This window comes from Phodopus roborovskii, unplaced genomic scaffold (assembly GCF_943737965.1).
Source record: "Phodopus roborovskii unplaced genomic scaffold, PHOROB, whole genome shotgun sequence".
Lineage (NCBI taxonomy): Eukaryota > Metazoa > Chordata > Mammalia > Rodentia > Cricetidae > Phodopus > Phodopus roborovskii.
Genome location: NW_026126433.1, coordinates 17,032,550 through 17,051,640, shown reverse-complemented (window position 1 = coordinate 17,051,640; position 19,091 = coordinate 17,032,550). Strand labels below are relative to the sequence as shown.

General features: G+C 40.2%; 1 protein-coding gene across 2 annotated transcripts in view; it reads right to left on the bottom strand.

The window, feature by feature from the left end:
* Window positions 1-18,773, bottom strand: part of Gyg1 (glycogenin 1) — a 32,899-nt gene extending 14,126 nt beyond the window's left edge. Inside the window, exons 1-5 of one of the 2 annotated variants that reach the window (XM_051185925.1) lie at window positions 18,615-18,773; window positions 16,411-16,546; window positions 13,784-13,958; window positions 13,399-13,561; window positions 1,723-1,849 (exon numbers count right to left, since the gene is read on the bottom strand). In XM_051185925.1, coding sequence (XP_051041882.1) covers window positions 1,723-1,849; window positions 13,399-13,561; window positions 13,784-13,958; window positions 16,411-16,546; window positions 18,615-18,753 — 740 coding nt within the window. In that variant the 5' untranslated portion in view covers window positions 18,754-18,773. The remainder of the gene's footprint in view (window positions 1-1,722; window positions 1,850-13,398; window positions 13,562-13,783; window positions 13,959-16,410; window positions 16,547-18,614) is intronic. The other variant, XM_051185926.1, reaches the window with a different exon arrangement.
* Window positions 18,774-19,091: the final 318 nt, after the last annotated feature.

The following is a 19,091-nucleotide window of genomic DNA, read 5'->3' as shown; positions in this document are numbered from 1 at the left end:
ATGACCATTTAGATCTCCAACTTTGTCTGCAAAATTCACTTAGAGCACATGAAACTGTGGGGTTCTTAGGAGATATGGACCAAATCTCTAGCAAAGAAGTCCTTCTTCTTCCCCAGCACTAAGACTGCTCTCCCTGTTTCTGTGTTAAAAAATGCAAGCAGTACTCAACAAACCAAGCTGTCCCAGAAAAGTGGGATGTGTCTGATATTGGCAAGTAAAATGGAAAGCAGATTAGACTAAGCCTCAGGGAAATAAAAGTTCATGAACACTAAGTTCATCCTGTTCAGGAATTGGAGCTAAATGGATGATGTCAGATTCATGCCTGCTCATGATGCTCATTCCAAAACACCTGCTCACTGTAGAACCCAGAGCACTGATTGTGCCATTAAAATTCTTTGCTCTCACATGGTTTTTACTTGTTATACTCATTTTACCAGTTGGATTATAGCAACTGCTCAACTATAGACAAATCCAGTTCAATGGGACCAAATTATTATATATGTAGGAACACTGTTCAAACTAGCAGGACTAGTTATGAGTCAATAATGATTAAAATACACCAGGTCTACAACTGCATACAACAGAGATTGTGTTTTATAAGCCAAAGAACTGAGGACTAAAAATAACATTTATGTTCTTGGTGATGTCAATCCTATTCTATTTGCTTTACTCAGAATAGTGGTGTGTTTAAAACTTCCTGTCTTACTGTAGAAGGAGGAAAGAACTGATAGCTTGTCAAAAATATGCCACGGAAAGAGTGAGGGAAAAACATAAAATACTTATAATCCTTATCTGCAGATGGTCACAGAGTCTGCCCAAAAAAAGCACTAAAATGGAACCATTCCTGCCACAAAAATCCAGACATGCTAATTACTTTGGAAAATGAGACATGAGGGCTCAAATGCCCTTTGTCCTGCTCACTAAGGAATGCCCCAGCCATGCAAGGATGAGCGAGACTAGCTTAACTCCCAAAAGGTGCTCACTCATGTCTATCCCTCAGCATTACCCTGACAGCTAGGCCCTTGCTCAATAAGTCTGAATCATCTTCTCAGCTCAGCACAGATGAGTCAGAAGCTAAAGAACACATCCCAGGCCTTCACAGTTTGATAAACACTGCAAATGAGGTAGCACGGAGGACCTTTCATTTAGTGTGCAGTTCAGGCCAGACTCCTAATGGTTTCAGTTCTCAGTGCTCACAATAACACCATGAAGACACTAGGGCAGAACAGCTCAGGCTCTAGCACAGTATCAGTAACTGTTAAGTGGCAATTTCAGGATGGGAGCTGACTGCAGTCAGTGGCAAAGTCCCCCTCTCAACCACAACAGCACAGTGCTGTCTGTTCTAAGTCCCTGCAAAAACCATGGAGAGGACTGTTAACAACCTGTTTGTGAAGAAGGAAGGGGAGGGGGGGGGGAGAGGAGAACAGAGGAAGATCACAACTCAGCAGCTAGTGTTGGGCAGAAAGTGGGTTTGTACCTGTCTGTGGACTCCATGTTCTGTGTTCCAACCCAAAACAGAGAGGAATCTTGTTCTAGAAGGTAGTAAAATGTCTCTGGGCTGCTTCAAGTATAGATCAGTGGGTAATGTCAAACCTCTCAGAACTGCAGCTATATTTCTTACAAGAGCAAGCTTTCCTCAAAGCACCCAAATATTACTTTCCCCCAAAAGACAATAGAGTGAAAGCCCACTCCCCTGCCCTCACAACAACCAACAGCACTTACGCTTTAAATGCCGGGAGGTAGGAGTATATTGAAATGCTGCTCAGGTTATACACAAATGGTAGGTGTTTCCTGATATCGGTCGTTGCCCAGCCACTAAAATATGTATTCAGTAGGCCCTGGTCCCCACCTGAAGGAAAACACACAAACAGAAAGGTATTATAGTTTATACACTTCTAAGGCAGTTCAGGGATTTTATAGGAATACATGGAAACATTAAAATAGATACTAATTATGTTTAAAATGTATTATTTAATTTAATAATAAATTCCAGGTCATATCCTTTAGGACATTTTGGGGGTAAATGGTTATTTTCTGATTTAGTTTTGACAATATTTAAGAAACAGCTACTATATGTTACACATTGTACTAGGTACTATGGAGTCAATGTAAGACACATGATCATTATCTTCCCAAGAGTCTGTGGTAGCATAACAGATGCCTATACTAGCAAGTCAAAGTTAACAAAAATGATCACAGATGGTGGTAAGGGCAGAGGAGAAAAAAGGACAAATGTTATAAGGATACATGGGCATGGCTCAGAGAGGGGTTCCATAGGGAAGCTGTGCTTGAGCTAAGACCTGCGGTTCACTGTGGAATACATGATGACAAATGCAGGAGAGATGAGCAGCAGAGGGCATGTTAGACAGGACATAAATTGCACACACTCAGCACAGAGGAAGGCAGGAACATGAGGGTACAGAAAGACACAGAAGTGGCATAAGTCAAAGGGGATCTGGGATGGTGAATGGAACCAGAAGAATCACAGCACATCACTTTTCAGATAAGATTTTAGACTTTTCTACTAAGACTAAAGAAAAGAGAGAAAAAAGAAGAGAAAGCAAAACCTGTCAAGTTGGAATAGGGAACTATCTTCTGGGCCCCCAACTTCTGGTTCATCATTCCTGGATGATTTCATTTTCAAAGAGTAGTCTCACTTTACAAGAAAAGACCAAAGTTCATCCAGGAACCCCAAGGGCTAAACAGGTATTTTGTCGAGTAATTGTAACTGCCCTTTGCCAGCATGGCGACAACCCATCAGGGGTGTGTTGCTGACCTGATCTCTGGATAAGCAGTAGCTAGGTAGGCATGGTTGTAGCTAAGGTCAGCCACAAAGTAAAGTACCTATTGAGCCTTAGGGGCCAGACTCTGTGCTTTCCTTGGAAAGTGAAGACATGGCCATTCATTTTAAAGGAAAATAAGCAGGGCGGGGTGGCTTTTGCCTGGAATCAGATTTTTGCCTATAGTTCCCCAGTTGGGAAGCTAAGGTGGAAGGACTGCTATGAGTTTAATGTCTGTCTGCCAGGGCCAGAAAATGAATTCCAGGTCAGCTTAGGCTATACAGTGAGACCCAGTCTCAAAACAGACAAAAACAAAGCAGGGAATGCAAACAGACAAAAATCTAAAAAGCTAAGCATTTGACCTAAGTCCTAAATAAACAGGTAAGGAAAACTAACTGAAAATGTAATCTTCCTTTGAGTTTTCTATTTTAGCCTCTTAGAGTTCAGAAAATACACTTAGAACTAGAGTCTTAAGTAGACCCTGAATCTTGAGTTGTGTGTGTGTGTGTGTGTGTGTGTGTGTGTGTGTGTTGGAGGAGACACATAGGATATGTGTGTGGTGGGGATGATGGAGGAAATGAGTCTGTCCTGCCCTGGGTCTACTTGGTGTCAAGATCCAGTATTCTCTTTTACCATTCAAGAAGCCCACGTGCTTTTTGGCTTCCTTTGGACCAGAAGATTTCAAAACTATGGATATGTGAGTAATTTTAAGAGAAAGGAGTAAGAAAGATCAGGGCTTCTTATTTAAAATCCAAATGTGCCCAATCACCACTATGTATATCTTATTTTTTGCAAATACTTCTCCAATTGACAGACCAATGGCATTCACTGAGTAAAGTTCTCTGCCTAGGAACCCTTGACAGGTCCCACTCCTCAATAAACAAGTGAAATGAAAATCAGAAATGGAACAGAATACGTATCACTATTTCAAAGATGCAATGTACTGAAAGGTTATAGCACCCAAATATAAATATTGAAACCATAATCTCCAAGAGGAACTGAATTTATGTCATAAAAGAGTTGTTCAGGGGGCCTTCACCCCTTCTACTATTTCAGGTTACTGCAAAAAGATGGCATGTGAGAACAGTCTGCCTTCATGTGGATCATGGACTTCTCAGCCTCCAGAACTAAGACATGAATTCTTGCTAGTCATAGACTCCTGGTCAATAGTATCCCTAAACTCTACAACAAAATAACAATACAAAAGATATTCCTATATGCGAAGACAAGCTTGTATTCTGAAGCACAGGTCCTGGAACTTATTTTGTATTTCACAAAGATAATAAAAATGTGGGCGATACACTGATGTCCAAGGACAGGGGTCTGCAGTCTTACTAATTTTGTTTTCCACATAGTCATCAAACCAAAGACTGAGGAAAAGTTCATAGCAGCTTTATTTATTATAGGGCAGAACTAGAAATATCCAAGATTTCTTTCAACAGGTGCATAAATATAACCATAAATAAAAATGCCATAGAACAAAGGAGCAAACTACTGATGCACAGGATTTGGACACATTTCAAGAAAACTAGGTTGAGTGAAAACCAGAATGATTCCATTTATAAAACCTCCTTGGAGTGATAAAAACCATAGAGGATATATTTGTGGATGCCAAGGGCAGAAGAAAACAGAGAGGAAGCTGAGGGCCCTGTTCTTGTTTTGATTGTGGTAGTGGTATCAACAAAGTACACACATAATAAAATAGAATAGAAACATATCTATACAGACATACAAGTCAGTGCATTAGTAAAATTGATGAAACTGGAATAATCTTCATGGGCTGAACCAATGTTAATTCTTTATTTTAAAATTATGCTGTAGTTAATAATGGACATTGCCACTGAGGGAAATGGTTGAGGGATACAGAAGCATGTGAATCTCCAATTCACTCAAAATAAAAATAATGCATAAAAAAACTACAAAAATATAAAAGCTTAACAAGAGTCAATGTAATTAAAATGAAAAATACAAAAAGAAACTTGATCATTTTGATTCTAAATTCCATAAATACAGAGATTTGCTTATCACTATCATTTCCTCAGATGTATAAATACTGGAGAACTATTTCCTGAATTAATGCAAGAACCTTCAAGATATTCCACAGCAAAGAAGCTGAAAGAACATCAATGCTATGGAGGAAGAGTAAATTAAGCTATTAATCACTGATAGTTATTATTATGCCATTAAAATTAACCTAAGACCATCAGTCCACTGTCTATTATAAAGATACATATAGCATATATTGTGGACATAAACAAATTGAAACAAGACATTATGTTAGAGGATTGTTACTATAAATGTTTATCCCTCATTTTTTTTCTTATTTTTCTAATGCAAAAACACCAATACAAAGGGGCAGGAATTATCTTTAGACCTTTTAAAGGATTCTTTTTGTATCCTTTTTACTATCAACAGAAAAATATACATGTAGATAATAAAACATATTAATCACAGAACTCTACTTATCTACCATTCAATTTTAAAGCATGAATGTTTTCGACTGTGTTGTGTTCTCTGTGAGGGCATTCCCATCCAGTCTCATTGCCTCTCTGACATGGGTAACTATTAAGTTACAATTACAATTTAATTCACAATTATTTTACTACATATGTATCTCCAGACAATATAAGCAGTTGCTCTTATTTTGAACTTTAGAAAACAACTCCTTTAACTGTTGCACTGGTTTTGTGTGTGTGTGTTGGCAGACAGTAGGGATGGAAGACAGAACTTAATCCTTGCTAGGAAATCATTCTACCACTGAGCTACATCCTCAGCCCTTCTACTCCCAATTTATGGCACAGAGATTATTCATTGGTTATGGATACTAACTGCTCTTCCAAAGGACCTAGAACCCAAACCCCACCCACATGCATCTCACAATTGACTTTAATTCCAAGATCTGACTCTCTCATACCTACAGGCAAAACACCAATGAACATAAAATAAAAATAAATAAATTAAAAATTCTTAAAATGAATATTGCCTACATATATAAAATATCAAAAAAAAATCCCATGAAAGCCTTATTAGCACTTAGAATATCCAAGCCACTGTGTGCTTGAGAAACAGGAGTCAGAGCTGCTGGCTTTATACAGAAGTCGTGAAAGGTGGTTTCTGTTTATTGTCAGGCCCCCTGCAAACATTCCTAGCTCATTAGCTGAGGGAAGGCTGAGGGGGACCTAGACATCAGGAAACAGTAAGGACAAAAAGCAATAAAGTTGCCTTGGTTAATCAGCAGTGCACTTTACACTGGCAAACCTGAAATGCTCAGTAAGTACTATGGCTACTGATTCCATTATATGACTACAACAAATCATTATTCATCCTAAAACAGTGGATTGAAAATGATTATCCAGTGATTTGGGTTTTTTTTTTTTTTTTTCAGAGTTAACTTTTGAGACAGGGTCTCATGTGGCCCAAGCTGGCCTTGAACCTTCTTTGTAATCAAGGATAACCTTAAAATTCTGTTATTTCTGCCACCACCTCCTAAGTGTTGTGGTTACAGGTGTGTGGCAGCACACCTGCCTTCAGGCAATGCTTTTAATTGAGCAGTCTGGCGATCCTAATCAACGTTCTCCAAACATAGTTTGACATTTCACAGTCAGGTAGAAGCATGGGTTAGAAAGATCTATATGTGATGTCAGTAACTTCCTCAGTTTTCATTGTTTGCTTTTTTTAGAAATATTAAGAGCACTATTGAAAGCAGAATATTCATATATTACATCTGTACTACAAAACACACAAAGATGCAATGAAGATTGCTAAATATCCATCTATTATCCCTCCCCCCAAATAATAATAATCCAGGATTTTGTCTAGTACTTTCTAGTCAGTCTTAGAGGTAGCTTAGTTTAATCTGCCAGGTTAAGGCAGTTAATCTTAGTCGTCTCAGAACTGACAAACATGATTAGCAGTTATCAGCAGCAGCTGTGATCTGGTAAGTGGGTGCATGCCAACATGTGCGAGGCAGGGAAGCAAGACAACATAACAAGGGACACCTTGCTCCAGTTTTGCAAACAGGAACAGACGCCTAGCTCTGCATCATCCTTCTATTAGGCTGCCCAAAGCTGCTGACCTTACAGTCCCATAGCACTTGAGTAGGGTTATAAGCCTGGTAACCATGGGGACATCATAAGGAGACATTGGTTCTATCTGTTTTATTGACAGTGAGTACTGCCTTTGAAATTTGTACATGTGCTCAATGTCGTCTAGTTCCCAGGATTGTAGTTTGTTTGCAGACTGCTTGGCCACAGTCACAAAAGGAAAGTATAAAGCAATTCCAGTTTAAATATGAATACCAGTATCTGCCATAAGAATATTCCTACCATTGTGCCCCTCATTTGTGATCAAGACTCCTATAGCATAGGTTTTACCTATGCTTGACAGAAATGCAAAATGTTGAATATGAAACTTGAGGAACATTGGTCTGTAGCCTTATGACAAAACTTTTAAGTTTTACTATATCTACGGGTGTAACATTTGAAAATTTCATTTATATAGAAAGCATGTAAAGTTTTCTGTTATGGGTATAATACATATGATCAATAACAGGATCCAACTCTCAAGTGGTCCCTAATTCACTAAGAAAGCAGAGGGGCATATATTAAACAAATACAGTTAAGAAAATGTTCAACTATTATCAATCAGGTACTGAAATAACAAAAAACGTACTCTCCAAAGCTGACTTTTACATTATTTCTGGAAGACACCATCACTGCTGCCCCCAGCAGCAAGCCAAGGATTACCAAATGACAGCTGATATTGCTCTATGGACAGCAGAGATGTAAGGTTTACCTCTGAAGGTATGAGGTTTACTGGTAATTAGTGAATTATCTCTACATGGCTTAGGGAAATTCAGGCACTTGGCCTAGGACTTCCTGCATTTTACTGGCCTCAGCCCATTTAAGTGAAGAACAACTGGTTTAACAATCCATGTTACAGCTCTTTGCACTTACAATAAAAAAGAAGAAAAAAAAAAGAGATTCTTAATGACAAAGTTATATTATATCATTAGATACTGATACTAGCAAAAATTACACATTCCCAGTCCAAGGCAGGGCTTCCTGGTTCAGTCTCATTAGCATGTTGATCCTCACAGAATAAGGACTGCATAACTAACTGTCAAGAACCCATAAACTCACAAATACGGTAAAGCTTTAGAGGCCAAAAGCAAAATCTGTGCTATTTAGGACTATTCTTGATTCTTCAATTTGATATCCTGCTTAGATTAGGGGTTGAAATAATTTTTGAAGTACCAAGTGAATGGACCTATTATAGAAACACAGGTGAGTTCAATAACATTCAAGAACAGCAGGAGACCACTGACAGCTGCTGATTTAGAACAACAGTCTGTATGAACTTTGCAGATCAGAGTGGAAGGAACACACACAGCCAAGGAAGCAGAGACCTAAATCTCTCTTTATCTATAAAATTATTAAGGCACTAGCTGTTTGTCTACTCAGAGAAGGTAATTTTAAGTAATTAATCTATAACATGGTAATTAAGAATTTTTTCTGTGTAATCATTCTCAGAATTTATTCCAGAGAATATTGTAGTGTGGGATAACTGGGAAAGAAACTTAACAAAACAAACAAATCAACAGCAACCGTCATCTTTTCCTCCTCCTGTACACTGAGCCAGCGTTGAGAAAGACTGGTCACCCCTGGCTCTGACACAAGCTCAGAGCCAATAGGCAAGCTACTGTCCTGAACTTTGAAAAATGGTAGATTCCCAGTACTAGTTAGGTGGTGGGGCCTCAGTGAGCACTTGACAGATGCTTGCATGAGTGTGTCCTTCACAGGACTGTGGAGAAATAAATGAGAATGTAAAATAGCTAGATTTAGAGCCTGCAGGCATGTAACATGTTAGTTCCTTCCTCCTCCTGTTTCTCACAGGTCCTTCATTTCCTCTGGTTACAAAACTAATGGCAGACAGATGGCTAAGAAAATGGCTCATGAGTAGAATGGAAAAAAAAAAAAAAAAACAGCTCTTAAGAAAAAAGCATATATGTCATTTATTTTGAAGTGTCTCAGTCCTTCATTTTTTTTGTTGGGTAAGCTCAGTACAAAGCCAGATTAACAAAAAGACTAAAGAAGATATACCAGGTCTGGAAAACATTTTGAAACATTATCAGACTCTAAGGGTATCAATGAGAATTGAGAACCTGGAGGGTTACCAACTTTCCCACAGATCCTAAATGCAGCTGAAAGTAAAATCAAACAAACCTAATAATCAGCCACAAAAAAAAAATGTACTCTCTATTTCCTCCATAGTTTACTACAAATAAAATTAATAATTTAGGGTACTTTGGTTATAATTATAAAAGCAAGCACCAAGATTAAACAAGTAAACAATAGGGCACTATAGATTGGGCAATATGAGTTCCTGTACTGAGTTTTTAAAACTAATACATACAGATATGCAAGCAGCCTTAATATGGAATTTGTGCAGGCTGAGTTCAAATTAGAGTTCAGTGTATCAGCTTCATTTCATCCCTGGTGAGTGCTTGCAGTATCATGACCGCTTTCTCTCATTAATATGCCTGAACTTTATCTTCTTTCTACACAATTCTATGTGTTACTCTATAAACTTTCAGAAAACTTCAATAAAGAAGCAATTTCAAAACAATTTAAAAACACAAAAGACTAAAGGAACTCGGACTTGACCCTATGGAAAATTAGATGTTAACCATGAATGAGATAATGTAGTCACTACTTCTAAATTCTGATACCCCAGGCACTTGAGAGAGAGAGAGAGAAAAAAAAAAACAAGTCAAGCATGGTTTGCCATATTAGGATTTTTCTCCTGGCCAGAGGCGATTGGTAGAGGATGTGACTGAAGGTTGATGATTAGAAGAATAGCAGGCACATTCTTTGTAATCAGAAGGGCTTAATGGCAGCTTCAAAAGCTCAGTCATCAGCAGCCTATGTGGCTTGTCAGGGACACCAGGCTCCAGTCTTTTGAATGTGAGCAAGAGATTAAGCAGAACTGTCAAGATAGTCAGACAGATACAGTCATCTGCTAACACGCTTTGTGTGGTAGCAATCTGAGACTGCTGATACATGAGACCCTGATAAATACATGTGAATTGGGAAGGGCACCCTGGGGGTATCAGAAGATGGACACAAGAGAAAGGAGCATCTCAAAATATTTTCCTCCATGCTTATGGCTTGACACCTAAATAACAACAACAAAATTTAAGATATGGTTCCATTGTGTACTTCTAACTAGACTGGAATGTTATGCAGACAAGGCCAGCCTTGAACTCATGGCCAGGTATGCCTCTACCTCCTGAGTGTTTGGTTTCATGGTGTGTGCCATCGTGCCCAGCAACAAAAATATTTTAAAACATTAAAATTGTATTTATATGTTGGGCTGGAGAGATGGCTCAGTAGATAAGAGTACTCGGTGCTCTTGCAGAGGACCTGTACCAGGACCTACATGGTGACTCTCAACTATCAGTAACTCCAGTTCCTGGGGATCTTATGACCTCTTCTGATCTAGCTGGGCACCAGAAACACATGTGGTACTCATACTTATATGCAGACAAAACATTAATATAAATAAAAATAAATAGATCTTTAAAAAAATGTATGTATATATTTATAATTTTTACAAAATATAATATATTAAAATTAGAACCAAACCATAGTTACTGCCACCAGACAGTTGTTTATAAATAAATATTTGATTGGTATTAGGTACCATTTGCTGCTGCAAATGAATACATCCCTGTAGAGAGGGGCAGTCTCCTAAGCATGGAGTGAGATACCCTCAGTAAATAAAACCCAGGAACACACACCTCAAATGGAAAAAGCTTTGAATTAAGCTAAGCTAGTTTATTCTTTTATTGAATTTAAACATATTGAACAGCTGATTGCTCAACTTTTTCACTTCTAACTCCAGAGAAAACTCATTCATTCCCTTGACAAGAGCAAGTGAAAGAAGGCCACTGTCAGGAAAGAGATACCATAATAGAGGGAGTCATTATAGGTTTAAAGAGAAGTTTGGCACTAGAGAAATGTCCAGAGATGTACAAGGCTGACCCCAACTAATAATCTAAGCAATAGTGGAGAAGCTACCTTAAATGCTCTTCCCCAATAAGACTGATGACTACCTTATATGCCATCCTAGAGCCTTCATTCAGTAGCTGATGGAAGCAGAAGACACCCACAGCTAAACACTGAGTGAGCCAAACTCCTGGAATCCAGTTGCATAGAGGGAGGAGTGATGAGCAAAGGGGTCAAGACCAGGCTGGAGAAACCCACAGAAACAGCTGACCTGAACAAGGGGAAGCTCATGGACTCCAGTCTAATAGCTGGGAACCCATCCAGATTCCCTGAACATGGGTGTTAGTTAGGAGGACTCAGCAGTCTATGTGGCCTCTGGTAGTGGATCAGTATTTATCCATAGTTTAAGAACAAACTTTGGGAGCCCATTAGACATAGAGGGACACTCTCTTAGCTTAGACACATGAGGAAGGGCCTAGACCCTGCTCCAAATTATATGACAGACTTTGAAGATCCCCCATGGAAGGCCTCACCCTCCCTGAGGAACAGAAAGGGGATGGGATGGGGGTTGTGGTGGGACAGGGAGGAGGGAAGGGTGAGGGAACTGGGATTGACATTTAAAATAAGCTTGTTTCAAATTTAAATAAAAAAAAAATATTATGATAAAAAAGAAGAAAAGAAGGCCACTGTCTGAAAAGCTGCAGTTACCTTGTTAGCAACCCAGAAAGAATCTCAGTGGTTCAGGTTCTACTGAAAAAGCAGAAGCCCTTTCCATAAGAACATTTTGCACACACTGAAGCTGCTTAACGACATACCTCAACTCCTAGTGCCTCCACAATGCCCACTGCAGCTTGTCTTCCATCTGTTAGCACATTTCCTTCTCTTTAGCTGTACCCTGCATAATTCACTATGGCACATGACTACTGGCAGCTAAACTTCCACCCACTAGGCTAACAGCTCTTTACATGACGAAAATCATGTGGCTTTTAGGCAGCTGGTAGGCTATCAGATATGTTTTAGAATTTGATTTATTTTCTGAACTTGAGAGTGCTTGTGCTGGCTTTCTAGGAAGATTAACCTTCCTCCAATTAAAGCTGAGGAAGTGGAAAGAACTTCACCTGCAGCAAAATTTGAGACATACAGAGAAACCCTGTTAAAATCACTCCCCTCTTTCTTTGCCAAGGCAACTGTCTTCATTGTAAGGAGCAGAAATATTCTGCATGTTCTAAATATGAATATTACCACATTTCCATTTTGTTCATGAGAGGAAAATGGTAGCAGATAAAAGCATGTCATTTGTTGGTCCCAGTAAACAGTTAATATTTTCTTAAAGTTGATTAAGCCAGACGTGTGTGTGTGTGTGTGTGTGTGTGTGTGTGTATGTGTGTACATACATATGTGTGTGTGTGTGTGTGTGTGTGTGTGTGTGTGTGTGTGTGTGGTATTAGTTTCTATAAGTATGCACATGTGCAGGTGGATGTTCAAGATTGACATGTGGTATGTTCTTTGATTTCTTCCACCTTTCCTTTCTGAGACAAGGTCTCAATCACTGATCATAATCACAGCTCAATTGCTGGGCTAGCCTGCAATAAGTTCCAGAGATCCTCCAGGCTCTGATTCCCCCATTGCTGGGGTAATTGTGCCTCATTGTGCACATGGAACTGTGTTACACCAGGAAACTTCTTTCCAAATTGCAATGTACTTAAATATGTTTAAAATAACCTGCCCATTGTCAGACTTTAGAAGTTTGAACTAACACCAGTTAATGAGTCATATTGAACCAGATTTCCTTTTTGCCTCGCTTGGATTACACTGGCTGCTCTGGTGTTTGAAAGAACTCCACATGGGCCTATATCACATTCAGCTATAGATATAGTTAATATATACAAGTAAATGCTCACAACTTAGTCAATGCTACATTTACCAGCTATGAAGATACCATTTGCTTAATACACAGCCTTATAGAAATTTACACTTTGGAAGTAGAGGTTGTTCATATTTGTTTTTAATGACTTACAAAAGAATGTCTGCCAAATTATTAGGCTGGTTTCTTAGTTCCCATGGACCATGGACATAACATTAGATCCTTGCTAGCATGACTGCCAAGAACTTTGGAACTTTACTCAGGTTTAAAAACAGAAGTTGTTTTTTTCTTAAGTGCTGAGCATTGAGAGAAACAAGCTGCTACTGTGCTTGACCTTACCCCTAAAACTGAAGTCATTCCTTGTGTTTTATCAGTTTTAAAAACTCAGTCTTGTCTAAAGGAAAGGCACTTAAGGCATCAAGGTGGATCTGGAGAAGTTCATACCTAGCATGAATATAGCTTGGTTTGATCCCACCAAACCCAGTTTTGGTGATGGATACCACTTAGGGAGGTAGAGACAGGAAGATGAGAAGTTGAAAGTCAACTTTAGCTACATAGTACATTTGAGACTATGTCACACACACACACTTGTCTATTTTAGGGTGGGTTACTCTGGTGTATTCACAGAAAATGTGCATGTGTCAGAGAAAGGAGGGAGAGGGAGAGAGAGAGTGAGAGAGAGAGAGAGAGAGAGAGAGAGAGACCTTACTAATAGATTATCAAATACAAGATAGCAGATACATACCATCAAAACTACCTTGCTCAGAAGCAAGGTGCAACAGCTGGTTATATGTTTCAATTGAGGGTTGATAGACAAAGACTCCAGAATTGAAGCAGTCAGGCCACCCTGGATCTGGTGCTGCTGACAATTCTTCTCTTTCAAAAAGATCATCAACATTTGTGAGGACCTGACTCAAGAAAGAAAAAGAACAAAGAAAAGTATTACAAGAATGCTTTACTTACACACACCCTTCCTAGGTTCTCCCTGTTAATCCAACACAAAAGATGGTGACAGGTGTAAGGGAGCCTGAAATTATCTGAAGTTTACTGTTTACTGTTGAGCATTTCTCAAATGAGTGATAGGTCTCAATTACTATGTACATCCTTTAAACCCTTAAAGCCACACTCACCAGAGTATCTGCATCCATGAACACACACTTGGAATACTGAGTAAGTGACCAGCAGTGAAGTTTCGTCAGGGTGATGCCCAACTCAGGCCTCTTCATTAAAGTTAGATGAGCAGAATCACCACTGTCCAAGACATCTACCATGATGACTTCATCAAAGACAGTCTCTAAAACTTTTCTGTAAAAATAAATTACAGAAAACATCATATAGAATCTTTTCAAAGCACATAACCCATTGACTGTTCCCTTATTGCCCTTCCCATTAATCATGAGACAATCAGGCACTTGGGCATTATATACCCCCCCTTAAATCTGTCTTGATTCACTTCAGAACAACTCTGTTCATGTATACTTGTTAATTCCATGAAGTGATGGAACTGTTTATGGTTGACCTGTCTTATGATATCACCAGAGAACTTTTCTTTCTTCTTGTATCACTAAATACCTGGCATACTGTGAAAATAACTTTGACAAATGTAAGCAATGTTTGTTAAGAGTATATCTCTGTATCAGTCCACGTGTTTGTCAATGACATTGTATTAGAATTGACTTGACTGACTTTTGCATATTTTAAATAAATTATGCTGGATAATGTCCATATAATATGTGAGAGGAAGCCTATAACAAATCATTTCTCCTAGAGTAATAAACAAAGAGTTTCCTGAAGTTTTGTGTCTGTATCATTTCTCCTAGAGTAATAAACAAAGAGTTTCCTGAAGTTCTGTGTCTGTACTGCTTAGGTTTTTGGCAATTTGACACATGTTAGGAGTCATCTGGGAAGAGAGAACTGGAGAAATGCCTCCATCAGAGTAGCCTACAGTCAAGTCTATGGGGTCATTTTTGATTGATGGTAGATGTGGGAGGATCCAGATCACTGTAGGTGGTGCCAACCCTAGGCAAGTGAGCATGCCATGGAAAGCAAGCCAGTAAGCAGAATTCCTCTATAGCCTCTGCTTCAGTTCCTGCTTCCAGGGCCTTGAGGTCCTATCCTGATTTTCCTTCATGATGGATTATCAGGTATAAGCCAAAATAAACCCTTTCCTCTCCAAGTTGTTTTTGGTCATGGTGTTTATTACAGCAAAAGAAAGCACACTAGAAGACTGTCCCAAGAGAGAGAAAAAGAATTAACTATGATATCATTGTTTTGGAATCCAATGTAACTGCTCTTATTAGGTGTTTAGCAGTTACTTGGCCATAATGAAAAACGTAATTTTGGTATGTGAGATTTAAGAGTTTCCAATTTTCAAAATTACCTAAATGTGTATGTATGTGCTCCTGTGTGTGAGTAAACACACACGTGAGCAGCACGTGTGTGTGTGGAAGTCATTTGTTCTTCTCAGGAATCATTCCTCAGGGACTATCTGCCTTGCGTTTTTGCAATCTTCTCTCATTGGGATCTGGGCCTTACTCACTAGGGTACGATGGTGGGCTAGTGAACTGCAGGAATCCACCTCTCTGCCTCCCAGGTGGCTGGATTACAGACATGTATCACCAGACCCAGATTTTTACAATAGTGCTGAGGATTGAACTCAGGCTTGTATGTCTTTAGTGGTATGTTAATGAAGAAGCCACGACACCTAGCTAGAGGGAAAATGAATGATACAGACATATCACTAACAAACATTTAACAGATTCACGGAAGAAAACTGGTGTGCATTTTATCTTTCACATTAGTTGAGAGATATTTTAGTTGAGAGAGTAAATGGGTCTTTAAAAAAAAAATGTTTTTAAAAAGAAATGGTCAGTGGTACCAGCAACTTTAGTCAATCATGGTAAGGGAATTCAAAATTAAATCTTGGTGTCATGCAATTCTCACTAATAGAATATTAGGAGAAAGTTTTTTGGGCAACTTTCTCAAGAGCTATTTAAGATCAATATTATTAATATGGAAGATACATATATATGTATATGCACATGTTTAATGTCTTATTTTTAAAGGCTGTTGGTCTGTGTTTACATTTTTAAAATGTAAGATATTCTCAATTTTTAAGAAGGCTAGGAGACAGTAAAAATGATACTACACAACACTGCTGGCACACCAAAAATATTTTTAAAGGTCATACCCAGATATCACAAAATTGAATTTCAAAATATCAAAAGGAACTAACCCATTCAGTAAGCAGCTTGTACTTCTCAGTGTATGCCCTAACAAATCCTGAAATAGTCTCAGAAAGCCTAATCATAAGGACTTTATTCTAGCATATATAAAGATCATTAGATGACAAATGTTATCTGGAAATGGAGAAAATTGTTCAATGTTACCTGAAGGTTTCCTGGTTTACAGGCAGCAACTTAAGTCTAGCTTCATTTGGGGAAAGGAAAAAGAACAGACATAATTTGCAGGCTCACCCTCAGACGATTTAATGAGGGGGCAGTTATCTCATTTCCAGATGGAATTCAGAAGATGGACTCCAGAATGGTACCTCCCAGGAGGAATCCCAGGACATCTCCCAGAAGATAGGAAGAGATTTCAAATTCAGGAGTCTTCAGCTTAGCATCACTTATCTGTCTCTACCTAGTGCTCAGCTCCCTAGGAAGTATTTGTGCTCAGTGCCCATTGATTCCAGAAATAGGGGAAAGAATGTTAGTGCCCAGAGGACAAAGAGACAGATTTGGCAGTTAATCCTCACCTCATGGAATCTGAGACCTGTGGAGTGGTGAGTACAACCATCCTCCTGGTAGTCCTTTGCTGTTTTAAAGATGAGCCCAGAACCAATGCACCTTTGGCATAGGCATCATTTGTGGTCAGCGTCACAAAGGCCTGATCTTAACACAAAGAAAAAGAAGCATATCTCAGATGGAAAAGGCCTTTCCCCAGGTCTACTCTTAAACAATAGTTCAGCAAAACCATCTCCTCAGAGATAACTTTCTGTGTTAGTGAGGCAGCAGCACCTTTAGTGGGAGAGCAGGAATAGGCCAAGACTGCAGTTTATCAGGAATGCCAGATAACCTTCAAGAGGATCACAAACCACAAAACTCAAATCCCAGATAAAGTCTAGACAAATTCTTAGATCAAACTGTGACTTAACACAGGGGTGAAGCTTAGGAAACTGATGGTATAAGGATATCATGGAGCACATGTCCTTTCTTCTACAAGGCCTGATGAGTGGTATTTTTAATCCAAGCAAGAGCCCTGTTCCCTAGCACACCAGAATGAGCTTCTGTCCAGAGTGGACTTCCTAGTAGCCTTACCGTTTAGTGACCAATCACTACTGGTAAGCTTAGAGGTCAACTCTAACCAACCTGTCACTTGCTGTCTCCTCTACCTCTCTCATCTCTCTTCTCTGTGTTCTTTTTCCTCATCCCATTCTTCTCTGGGGATCCAATCCTCATGTTTCTGAACCCTTCCACATGTTAGTTAAGTATTCTGCCAAAAACTACAGCCACAGCTCTTACAGTTTTGAGCTAGTTTCTGGCTTTATAAACCAAACCAGTTGCCCTGCTTCTACTTCACAGATGCTACAATTACAAGTATGAACCATGGCCAGCCTCCACTTATTTGGGAGAATGAGACATATGCCACCCTCCCCTAACACCGAAATGGACAAACATGCCAATTTCCCCAAAGCCCCAGCTAGAACAGAAGGCAAACATGCATTCTTTCCCCAAAGAACAATCCTCATTGTACCAGATTTTAAGATTTTTTCCAGGCTTTTCCTATGATCATTCTGGGGACCATCTCTAAGGGGACTTTAACATTAGTTGGTGGTTCAAACTCTGGCAATGGTCATTTGGGGGTACTGCTGTCCAACAAGACACTTAGTCGATTTTGTCACTGTCACTCTCTGTTTCAGGTTTCCTCATACTCCTTTGCCCATTTTCCAATGAAGAAGCTAGAAGCAGTGAAAATTCCTGATCAGGGAGAGTGCTGCGGGCTGCCTGGTGAACCAGTGCATTCCCTAGAAGCTGGCCTCAAAGCTATTTTAACTCCTACTATTGGACCATCTTTCAGAACACGCCACCACACTATGAAAATGTAGAAAGTTGTGAATTCCCAGCTCCAATCAATTATATTCTGTAATGACAATATCAACTTCAGCCTGTACTTGCTTCTATTATCCTCAAAACATTTGGAGACAGTAATACTCCAAAACCATTTTGTCCCAAAAGTACTTAAACTGAGCACAGTGAATTATGCTTTAACCCCAGAGTGGCCCAGATTTCATGAGATGATGAAGAAAAGTTTAATATACATAGGATTCAAACATTACGGGTGACAATGCTATGCCTTCTCAGATTAAATTAATAAAAGGGAAGGTTGGATGTTATAAATACCAGACTTAGCTGGTATACAGACCAGAATCCTGCAAATGGAAGGGAAAGACCAAAGGCAACTATGTGCTTTAACCTTCAGATGGCAGGTCAGTAGCTGTCATAACCCAGACTACAACTTTAAGTGCGTGGAAGAACCAGTTAACCTATAAAGTCCTGGAGAACTTTTACCCAGGGCCTGACACCTCACAAGTGGCAAAGTGGCACTGAGGCTCGCCCAGGGCGCTACTGGGCTCTGTCTAGCCTCACCCAGTCCCACAGGCCTAAAAATAGGCTCGGCGAGAAGGCCAAAGCAGGGCCACGGCCTGGTGTTAACGCAGGGCTCCGGAGCTCCTTGTGTCGGGAGTCCCAAAGTCAGGATTCGAAGCGACCCCACTGTGCCCCACGTCCGCCCCACCCCGCACGGCCTTCCCAGGACGCAGAAGGCGGAAGCAGCCGCTCTGCAGTGCAGCTGGCTCAGCAGCCCCGGCAGCCCAGCCGGGACTCCCGCGGCTCCTGAGCAGCCCCTAGCTCGCTTGGCGTAGCAGCAGTCGTGCTGCGGAACCCGGTCACGCAGGTGTACCTGTCATAGCGCGAAAGGGTGGGTCGGAAGAGCCAGGCGCCAGGAAAGGACCGCCGCCAGCGGGGAGGGCGGGAGTGGGCAGCCCGCCGCTCTTAAAGCGGCCGTCACGTGACCGCGCAGACTCAAGCTCAGGCCGCATCCTCCGCTGTGCGCACTGCGGGAGGGGCAGCCCTGGGGACCTGCGGGCTGCTGTGCAGGAAGGACACCTGTTGGGGACTGAGCAGCCTGCAGTCCTTCCAGGGCCTGGGGCCTGTGGCATGAGGAGGAAGGGTTATGAACCTTCAACAGACTGAGCCCCCTCACAAGTCATGCTGGTTATAGTGATTCATTTGAACTGCCTGAATAGAAGAGATCTTTTACTTCTACTCTCCTACTTCACACAGCTTCTGGAAACTTTCCACACTGTCACAATGGTTTTGTGGCACTAACCAAAAATTCTCCCAGATATTTAGTCTTAGCACTGGTTGTATCAATTGA